The sequence below is a fragment of the Drosophila grimshawi genome, unplaced genomic scaffold (genome assembly GCF_018153295.1).
Source record: "Drosophila grimshawi isolate 15287-2541.00 unplaced genomic scaffold, ASM1815329v1 contig_1369, whole genome shotgun sequence".
Taxonomy (NCBI): Eukaryota; Metazoa; Arthropoda; class Insecta; order Diptera; family Drosophilidae; genus Drosophila; species Drosophila grimshawi.
In genome coordinates, this window is record NW_025062891.1 from 2,271,973 (window position 1) to 2,283,011 (window position 11,039).

Sequence of the window (11,039 nt, forward strand, 5' to 3'; positions counted from 1 at the left end):
TATAATAAATATAATAATGGAAAAACCATTTGAGTAATGCCGTGAAATTTTCCCTATGGTCACAAAGATTTATTTTATTTAATATATCCTTTTAATATATTTATTTGGCCCTCTTTATTCAATTCATCGATAAGTGACAACACTCAGCATAATCATCGCTGTTAAACCATTTGCGCTTTATCCGAAACTATCGGGCTCAATTCTCGAATTTCGACTCATTCGAAATAGATTGTCGCTGGATTTGGACGTGTTTTTTCGTGGTGCGCAAAGTCTATTTATAAAACGTCGCGTCCGCCAACCAAAAACAAATTGTGCAAAAGCCCGTTTGGAAGAAAACTGTATTTCTGTGGTTAACAACGTGAATGTGAAAAAAATGTAAGCCATTTCCCACATTTTAATTCTAAAGCCTATGTGTGTGTGCGTGTTGTGTGTGTGTTCGACGCCGTCGATTGATGACGCAGATGCCTGATCGGAAAACTTGTTTTGAATTTTCACACATTTTCAACCCGCAATTAAAGAAAATTTATACATATACGTCGAGTCGCGTCGCTTTTTATTGATTAACATTGAACGTGTTTGGGTTTGTTTATGGCGTTGCCACCCACCCCGCTTGGCTTATTTACTCTCTGTTTCCGTCTCGTTCTCCCTCTTTTGCTTCATTTATGTTAACACAGAGTGTTGTTGGCTTTTTGTATTTTTTATTGCTTCGCATTTGCCGACTTTTTCGCACCGGCAAAAAAAAAAAAAAAAACGCGCTGCTTGCTTGCAGCTGCAGCTGCTTGTTTTTATTTATTTTTAGCATCACATTGCAGTCTAATTAAAACTCGAGCAATTGCGCTCATTTCCACACGCATTGCATAATTTCTAATGTTAATGATTTTAAGGGGCGCACTCAAGCATAAAAAAGCATTAGAGATATGATAAACTTTACACAGGCACTTAGAAACGCACACGCACACACACTTACTTATATATTCGAAATCTCATTCGAAGTGAATTTACCGTTTGTGCACATATTGTAAACAACCCACGCCCGTTAAACACACACACGCATAGAAATCTTGTTAATTGTTTATTTTTTGTGGGTTGTTTGCAGCTGCGATGAGCGACGAACTTTACCAGATCGAAACGCGCCGACGTTCGCGCTCCAAGACGCCATTCCTCCGCTCCAGCTGCGATCATGAGAATTGCGAGCATGCGGGGGAAGAGGGGCATGTTCACCATAAGAAGAAGAAATCCTCAATGGCGCCAAATGTGCAGTGAGTATTTACATATATACATATACACATGCATATATACATACATACACACTTATATACAAAAACATACATAAATCGAGCATAAGCATCTAAAAATAGAAACCAATTAAATCACGTTGCTTTATCATTCGGAGAGAACAAATAAATAACTGTTACTTTCGCAATATACAAAAACAAACGCTGTTCAAGCGTCATAAAAATAAAGCACACAACACAAGTACATGGCAAGCTCCGTGTATCTATGTGTGTGTGTGTGTGTGTGTGTGGCCATGACGTCATGTGTTTGTTATTTCACACGACGCTACAGTTTAATTTCGAAACGAGCAAATGAGCAACTGAAATATATTTTCAAGTCAGTGATGAGCGAGCTTGTCACTGTGACTGTTCGTGAATCACGGCACAGTCAAAAGGTGACAAGACAACTAACAAACCATTAATAAATTTGAAATAAATAACAAATGTGCATTCAAATTAGCACACATAGGGTTAACTTATTGAAATTGTTAATAAATTGAAATGTGTATAAGATTCAGTTTGAAATTCAGTTAAGCAGTGACTCATATCTAGCAAATACAATTCACAGAACAAAAGAATGCTCGCTCAGCACTGATGCAAATGTGTTTGAATTCAAACATACATACAGGGTGCTTTATCGTCTGCCGCTTGTTGTTGTTGAGTTTAGTTCCAATGTGTTTTGGCGCGCAAATTGAAATTCAAACGTCAGCTTTGTGGTTTGCTTTTTTTTTATCTACTCGTTTGCGACATTCGATGACGACATCATGCGCGTGGAAGGAGGCGGGGGTAACATGACCATGAGAGATTCGTATTTATTTATCGCTGTCATTGCTTAAAGCCGTTGGCTGGTTGGCTGGTTGGCTGGGCTAGTTTGAAGGTCAGCCGAGTTTCTGTTTGTAAAACATTTTACGAGCCTATTTTTTTTGTAGTTTGTTTTGATTCACATGTCGTGCGTTAATTATGCTTTGTTTGATTTCCGCCAACTTCGCTAACCTGTTTACATATTTGCAGAACCATTGTGGAGGAGCACGTGGTGGAGACCCGTACGACAACCACCACAGGAGGCAGCACCAGCGGCAACAGCAGCGGCAACAGTAGCATCAACAGTCGCAATAGCAACAACAAAGCCACGCGCTCAAAAGCATTTACCCATCTAACCTCTGACTATTCAAGCGATGAAACATCGCCGGATTACAGACGCAAACAGATGTCCGGCAGTGCAGCAGCAGGCAGCACGGCAACATCTACGTCCACGGTGACCAGCATGTTCACCAGCACCAGCAAGCGATTGGGCAATGCTTTAAACAGCATCACTGCTGTCACTTCCACGCCACGCAGCCAACTGGAGACTAAACAAAATGTGCTCAACTCAACGCACGAGTTGCAACAACAGCAGAAGCAGCATCAGCAGCAGCAACATCAGCAGCGTAGCCGACGCTCTAATGGTAATTCGCCGGCTAATTTAAGCGGCGATCATCTGGCCTACATTGAATACAGAGATGCGGGCGAGTACTGGAAGTGAGTAGCTAAAGTAAAGTAAAGGTTCAAATTGCACTTGACTTGATTGATTGATCCTCAAAATTAATCACAATTGAAATGTATATAGAAAAGAAATACTTTAATCTAAAATATCTAAAGATATTAATATTTGTCTATAAAAATAGTTAAAGTAATCAGCATTGATATGCATATAAAAACAAATTTGAATTTAGAATTTTCAAAAAACTATTTTAAAGATATTAATCAATTTCGCATATTCTAAAATTTAATTTGTTACAACTATTAGCCTCTGAATATAGTTTGTTTAGAGATTGGAATAATATTTGCGAGCTGAGCAATTCTAATTTTCAAGCAACGATAAACATGCAAAATTCTGCGATAGCAGTCAAGTGAGAGTCTTCAGCTGCTTAACGTTTAAAAAGTTGACAGTTCAAGTGCAATTTTAGCTTAATATATTTTTAGATAACTAATCTTTTTATGTTTCGCAGCAAAACACCGAAAACGGATTATACGTACTCGGAGCTGTCGCCGCATCGGCGCCAGTTGGCGCCAGGGATTGTGGCGATGCCGAATATGTCGCGTCGCAGCCTGGCGCATCATGATGAACGTGTCGATTACATGGTGCGTCAGAATCCCGCCCAGGAGGAGTTTATCCGTCGTCGCTATCAGACGCAGACAACCACATCACGCCTCAACTACGACTCCGGCGATGAGGTGGACCAAATGCACTATTTTGACCAACAGCAGCAGCAGCAGCAGAGATGGTGGCTCGCCCGCTTCATCAGCATCATTGTCAGCGGCATGAGCAACATGTGGACACGAATCACAACAATCGGAAATGCATCGGCATCTTCGGAGTCAGCAGCATATCACAACTATTACGCCAGCAGAAGGCAACAGCAGACGCAGCATGGATTCATCGCTGGCAGCCTGTTGAGCCTGATGCGCTATGTTTACCTTGGAATTGCATCGGTACTTAGCCTGGACACATGGCTGCTCCGATCCAACAGCACTGAGAATAAGTCCAAGAAGCGCTTCTTGCTCTTTCTACTCATTCTGCTGCCCCTGCTGCTATTAACGGGTGAGTGATATTTTACATAGATCAAAGTACATACAGCCATGGACATGTAAATAGCACAGATAAAATTAACATTCTTAATTAATAAGGGAACGCAACTTTTTAGATTGATTTTTGTTATTGAACTTGTACATAATATTAAAAAAAAAAACAATAAATTAATTAAAATAGGTTGGTCATATAAATAGCACAGTAAATAAGAATGTAATGTTGATAATTTGGATTTTTATAGATAGTTTTGTATTTGATACTATTTTCTGCATTTTCAATAACTGTTTTTTCACGATCTTTTGACATTTTTAAGGAATTTCAATCTGTTTGAGCCGCCAGCCACAAAACATATAGATTTAACGAACTTAACATCATTCAAAAGATTTTCGATTAAAGGGATGGGATTTTTAAGACGGCCAGTCCAAAATGCGGATTTATCTCGAATAGATTTAATCTCGAGATTTGTTTTGTTGGTTACATTAAAGCCATTTGCATTATTTATATCGACATCCTTACTTTTTTGCACTATAGAGGGGAATTTGGTTTAGAGTCTTGTTTTTAATTAAATACAAAATATACTTGTTTTTATTTATGCAAATACATTGCATGCAATTAGCATTGAGACATTTTTTCTATTAGAGTAATTAATATTTTGAATGCTTGCAATGATTTTCTTCACTCAGTTGAACACAAACTACATCAGACTTACCCAAAATCAACCCATAAACTGTGATTTTTTTATATAAGATTTGATTTTAAAAACTTTTGCTATTTATGTAACCAAATTCAGATCTTATAGAATTCTAGAAAACGCAGTAAAAAGTCAAGTATTGTAAAAATATATGCAAAAAGTGTATTTTCTATTTGGTCCTATTTATGTGTCCATAGCTGTATATGTAAAATTGAATTTATAAACGTCGGCGCCCTGACATTGAACGGCTGCCAAAGGCTAACTGACCTTGGATCATGTCTACAACTAATGCCACATTCATAGTTCACCTTGTGCTCGGTGTTTACAGAAGAAACTGGTCATTGACAGCGCATGACGTCAGCAACCAAGTGTGGTTGCTGTTGTTGTTGCTGTTGCTGGCTCTGTTTCTGATGTTCTTGTCACCATTGATATGAAAAATGTGTGCATAATTTGTACGAATTGCTCATAACACAGACACGTTTATAAGATTCACTTTTCGCTGGAATGACACTAGCTAGTTCTTAAAGAGTTTATCAGTTGGAAATGATGTAAAATATAATTTAATTTTTAATGCGAACGTGCCAAAACGTTAACGTTTTCCATTCTTAAATTGAACGCTTTTAAAAGAAAATATTAATTCTCATATGAAAATGCAGCAGATAATTTTTGTATCTGTTCTTCTGCTGTATCTGTAACGTAGTTTTTAATAATTATTGTGGAACGTATAAAAATTTTAAGCAAAAAAATTAGCCGTTTTTTTCTTGCATTAAATAATTTTAATTATGAATTCAATTAAAATTCACATAGCAAAACAAAATTGTAATTTAGCGCACTTAATAAGGAATACGAAAACGTTTTACTTAAATTGGAGCACGCCTGATAAGCATATTTTAATTACATAAATTTCCAAAGAATAAAGATAATATTGTCCGACTATGATAAGAGAATGATTAAAGTGTCATGCCAACATAAAAACAATTTAAGCATAATAATAAACTCGTCGAGTATTGCGACTTGGCTAATTGCGACTTTCGACTTTACAGGTGTGTTCTATTATCTGCATCCGAATGAAAGTTTCCCGCCCAAATCCCTAACGCTTAACACATTCACACTACCCGAATTGCCCAAAATCGATGTTGGCGCCTTTTTGAAAGCCGAGCAATATGAGTCGATGCGCACGCAGGCCGTTGAGCAGGCGGTGCGCGTGCGTGACTGGGCCGATGATTATCTGTTGTATTTGAAAACAATCGGCCAGAATGTGGCCAACAAAGGCCGTCAATTGTTTCAAAAGTCCGACAACGAGCCGGTCTATTACGAGCGTGTTTAATGCATACTTGCAGCAATTCTGCTATCGTTTTGGCTTCGAGCTGCTGCAACAGTTGCTCATTTAAAGTTTTCTTCTTTTGTTTAACGTTTGTTAATCCTCTATTTTAAAGGCCAAGATCAATTCAAGTACAAATTCAAGCATTTTTTTAGTTTTTCCTTAAGAAATTTCTGTCATTTCATGTTACATATATTATATGTATGTATGATCATCTATTGTATGCCATATATTTTTTCGTTGTTTAAATTGACCAACCCACCTGGCACCTGCCACACACACATCACACACACCCACACACATCACACCCCACTTCCCCCAATCCCCCCTCACCCACTTAATGACGCAACATGGAGAAGGATAGAAAGAGAGAGAGAGAGAGAAGCACCGCTATTCAAATGTGCAGAAATTAATCACAAAAACAAATTCAATTAATTTTAAATCATTTTTCTATTTGTCAAAAACAATTGTTGCATCCATTTGTGTTTTTTGGGTCGCCTTTTAACACTCTATTCTAATTTCTGTTTGTGTTATTATTATTTTCGAATAATAATCACATGACTCAAGTTGAAGCCGTTAAAACGCAGCCCAGAATTCGTTGGGTGCAACGATTAAGCATCATTTTTGTTGTCAAACAACGTTCAGTTTGTAATCTTTGATTGTTTGCTTTCGTAATTGTTCATAAACTCCTCTCGATATACATCATAATAAAAAGAGAAAAAAATGCAAACATTCTCAAATATGTTTCAAAATGAAAATAGTTGTTTTATTTGCCATTTTATTGAACTAAAAAATCGCCGCGATTGCGAGTTGAAAAATGGTAAGTAAAATACACCAAATACATCAAGAACAATAACAAAGAATAGATCAACATTAGTTGGCCATAGAACAGAACAATCCTTCTATCCTTCTGCATTTGTTGTGCTCATCTTGTTTGCTACTGGCGTCAAATAATCCTTTTTCCAAAAAAAAGAAATAAATAAATAAAAAATAAACAGTTGCCTAACTTTGTCCCTAGTTCAAAAGTTGCAAATGTGGAAGGATGGATTCGGATTATTCTGTGCAACTGTTGCCAACTAATGTTGTTCTATTTTTTACAGCCTGGCTGCAGCTGCCCGAGGAGCGTCGCTTGGAGCATTTGCAGCGCACTGAGGCGCTGCTGCCACTGAGTCTGCTTGCCACACTGCGTGGCCACTGGTCACACGCTGGCGCTGCTGTCAAATCGTTGTGGCAGCCACAGGATGAGGCTGCGGCCATTAAGCTGCAAATGGAGCAAGTGCAGCAGAACTTGCAACGGACTCTAACGCCGGAGGAGTATGGGAATATACTGAATCATGTCAATAGCTACGTGCAACAGCTGGTCGAACTAAAGTTGCAACAACAACCGCAACAACAACAATTGTCTCCGCAGCAAATACAAATTATTGTCAAGTTGATGCGCGAGAATCTGGAACAATTTGCCGAGCAAAAGACGCAGTTCAGTGAACAGCAGCTGGCCGATTTGGCGTTGCGTTTAAAGTTGCAACTGCAACAGTCGGGCGAGTGGCAAGCAGCGAATCTACGCTTAAGTCCCGAACAGTTGGCGGAGATTACGCGACAAATCAAGGCAGAGTTCAAGCTGGAGGAAACCCATTATACACTGCTGCTGGAGCGCATCGATGTGCCACAATTGCTGCATCGACTGCTGAGCGCACCCGGCCTGGCAACCTTTGTGGATGAGCGCATCCATCTGGCGCTGCTGCAGCAACAGGGACAAACCAGAGTGAGGGAGCAGGCGGAGGAGGGCTCTGGTCAGGCTGCCGTCGATCAGCTGAAAAGGGAGATAGCCTTTATTAAGCTGACGCTGTCGGATAAGCATGCGGAGAATGCGGATCTACAGCAGTCGATAAGCAGTCTGAAGCTCAGTCAGGATGATTTATTGGAGCGCATGCAGCAGCATGAGCTGGCACAGGATCAGCGCTTTAGCGGTTTACTCGCCGAAATCGAGGCCAAGCTGGCATCGCTAAATGATTCACAGTTTGCGTTGCTCAACAAACAGGTGAAACTGACGCTTGTCGAGATTCTGGGTTTCAAGCAGCAGGCGGCCGGTGGCCAGTTGAATGATGTCGATCTGCAGAGCTGGGTGCGCAACATGTTCGTGGCCAAGGAGTATCTGGAGCAGCAGCTGCTCGAGCTGAACAAGCGCACCGACAACAACTTACGCGCGGAGATTGAACGCTCCAGCCTTGTGCTGATGAGCGACATTAGCGAGAGGCTCAAGCGGGAGATACTCCTCACGGTGGAGGCCAAGTACAATGGGAGCAGTCAGGTCGTGAAATCGGAATTGCACGAGGATGAGGTGCGCAGCATTGTGAAGGCCGTCCTGGCCGTTTACGATGCGGATAAAACGGGTCTCGTGGACTTTGCTCTGGAGTCGGCGGGCGGCCAAATACTTTCGACACGCTGCACGGAAAGCTATCAGACCAAGTCGGCGCAAATCTCTGTCTTTGGCATACCGCTCTGGTATCCAACCAATACGCCCCGCGTGGCCATTTCGCCCAACGTTCAGCCCGGCGAGTGTTGGGCCTTTCAGGGCTTTCCCGGTTTTCTGGGTACGTAAATGCCGTCAATGAACTGAATAATTATCTGCAACTTTGTTCAATACACAGTCCTGAAGCTGAACTCCTTGGTCTATGTCACGGGCTTTACGCTGGAGCACATATCGAAGAGTCTGTCGCCAACGGGACGCATTGATTCCGCACCGCGCAACTTTACCGTTTGGGTAAGTTATGGTTAATGGTGAACAGTTTGTAATCGTTACTAATCGTTGCTAATCGCTGTCTGGCAGGGTCTGGAGCACGAGAAAGATCAAGACCCAGTGCTGTTCGGTGAATATGAGTATCAGGATAATAAGGCATCGCTACAATACTTTGCCGTACAAAACGTCGACATCAAGCGTCCATTTGAGATCGTCGAGCTGCGCATCGAGTCGAACCATGGCCAACCGGACTATACGTGTCTATATCGCTTTCGGGTGCACGGCAAGCCGCCAAGCACATAGTGTACTCAGGGATCCAGGACCCAGGTCTAACTACAAGTTCAGTCAACTGTACATAATTTCAGTGCCTTAAAAAGGAAACTCAACAATACTTACAACAACCACAACTACAACAACCATAACAACAAACAACTACTTACAAAATCTAAAATCTAACACTATACAAAACGTTAGGCTATAGTATGTAAGTGTTTTTTGTATGATAATTAAGTTTTGTAAAATTGTAAGCAGATATTTTGTATATACCTTAATAGTTTAGCACTAAGCTAGTTGTGTCCACAGTACAGTTGTCCCATAATATTTATTCTGATTTAGTTGGATTTATGTTGCAAGAGAATCTGTAATGAATACCCAGCAGAATGCAGCACTGAGAAAATCAAGCTAATTTTAAATTGTTTGCCATTTTGAGAACGTTATAAACTTAATAGTCATAGGTGTATAACTAACTTAATTGAGCCATATGCTTGCTATATGTTTACAACACAATTTACTTATTGTGTATTAATCTTTAGTTATTATTAAGTTTATTTTAAGTTTAAGCAGAAGTACGAAATAATTGTAAATGCCATAAAAAAATGGAATTGAAATTTATATCCTAACTTATCCAGCCAGCAATAAACTGAAAATCGTTGAAATGACAATTCATAATTCAATAGCTCATCTGGTTAAAGAATAATTATGTTCTTTCGATAAGACTCAACATATCTCGAACTAAACTTTATTTTAACACAGTTTACATGTATACGTTCAAAATATGCTTAGAAAATGAATCCAAAAATAGTTACTAGCTTAACAAATAATTAATAAAATACATATGCTATATTTTACTTTTGTTGTTACTTTTAAGTACAAGCTTAATGTCCAGTTTGCAGTTTCTTTTCATATGTTTAAACAATATTTAAATAAATGCGTTGCACCCATTATTGAAACTAATTGTAGTTAAAAATCTTGAAAATGTTACATTACTTAAAAAGTGATTAAAATGTATTTTTCAATTAATAGTTTCAACTTGGCTGGCATCATATTGCCATTATTAATTCATTATACGCTCATTAAGAGCTTGCCAGCATTTCAATTATAATTGTGGTGTAATTCAAGACAATGCCCTGACAGGTATTTCAATTCCAATTTCATTTGTTGCACGTGTGCAAATTGTTATCTGACAGCATTCCATTTGGCCAAATTAATGCTGCAATTGCAGACGAGCAGACGACGGCAAATCTTATATTACATATGCAAATATGCATTTAAATATTCGACAAACTCAAAATAACCTCGTGTAAATTGAAACGGAGCTGCCAGAGGAGTTCATATCTGCAAGCGACGCCAGGCATGCACTTAATTAAAAGTCGCTGCTGCTGCCTGTTTCACGGACTGGCAAACTCCCAAAACTTGACTGACTGACTGACTGACTGAGTAACTGTTTGCTACATTCTGAGCCATGGAAACACTTGCAAAATAGATGAAATTGCAGTGTTTAAACTTGTTGAGAGCTATGCAAGGTGGCTGGGAGTCAAAGTGCTGTGGCCTAGAAGCGCGGAGCCGAGGAGCGTGCCCCCGGTTTCCCGCTTGCTATTAGAGATGGACTCGTGTCGCATTTATTTGCAGAAATCACGACACATTATTTGGCACTATTTGAAGCAGAACGAAACAATATATTGGTTTTCTATAAGGTTCTTTAACCTTTGTGTTCTAATTTACTTCTAAATTAATTCTAAATTCAAACAAAACATTACAAACAATTAAAATGAAAGTTTTAGCGAAGAAATCATTCCAAACAATTAAAATACAAATTTTAGGTAGTCGAAAAAATTGTATATTGGGACTTTTTAAAGGTGAGTTTCATACTTCCACTTTCGTTCGTATTTTTTTTGGTATGAATCGTAATTTTAATCAACTGTGTTGAAAAAATTAAATACCTTAAGCAGTCCTTAATTGTACCATTCCGCATCAGCAGGAACAATATTATTGTTTGTATTATTGAAATTGCATATTTTTATTACTCTATTGCTCCTCTTTGCTGCTAGATGGTATTACTATTACGTTAAGTAATTTTTTTATCAACTTGGCACTTTAAATTTTAATTCGATGCCTATAAATCAAATCGTAATTTTAAGTAATTAGTATTATAAATCCTGATTTGTGTA

General features: G+C 39.0%; 1 protein-coding gene across 2 annotated transcripts; it reads left to right on the forward strand.

The window, feature by feature from the left end:
* Positions 1-216: 216 nt before the first annotated feature.
* On the forward strand, positions 217-9,714 carry LOC6561030. Of its 2 annotated transcripts, XM_032734372.1 has the most exons (7): positions 239-375; positions 1,097-1,259; positions 2,286-2,792; positions 3,263-3,855; positions 6,956-8,446; positions 8,504-8,616; positions 8,683-9,714. In XM_032734372.1, exons 2-7 carry the CDS (start codon positions 1,102-1,104, stop codon positions 8,893-8,895), a joined length of 3,075 nt encoding a protein of 1,024 aa, XP_032590263.1. In that variant the 5' UTR covers positions 239-375; positions 1,097-1,101; the 3' UTR covers positions 8,896-9,714. The 2 variants fall into 2 exon arrangements, with proteins under 2 accessions (XP_001987149.1, XP_032590263.1); XM_001987113.2 differs by lacking the exons at positions 6,956-8,446; positions 8,504-8,616; positions 8,683-9,714 and adding an exon at positions 5,578-6,585 and having other exon boundaries at positions 217-375.
* Positions 9,715-11,039: the final 1,325 nt, after the last annotated feature.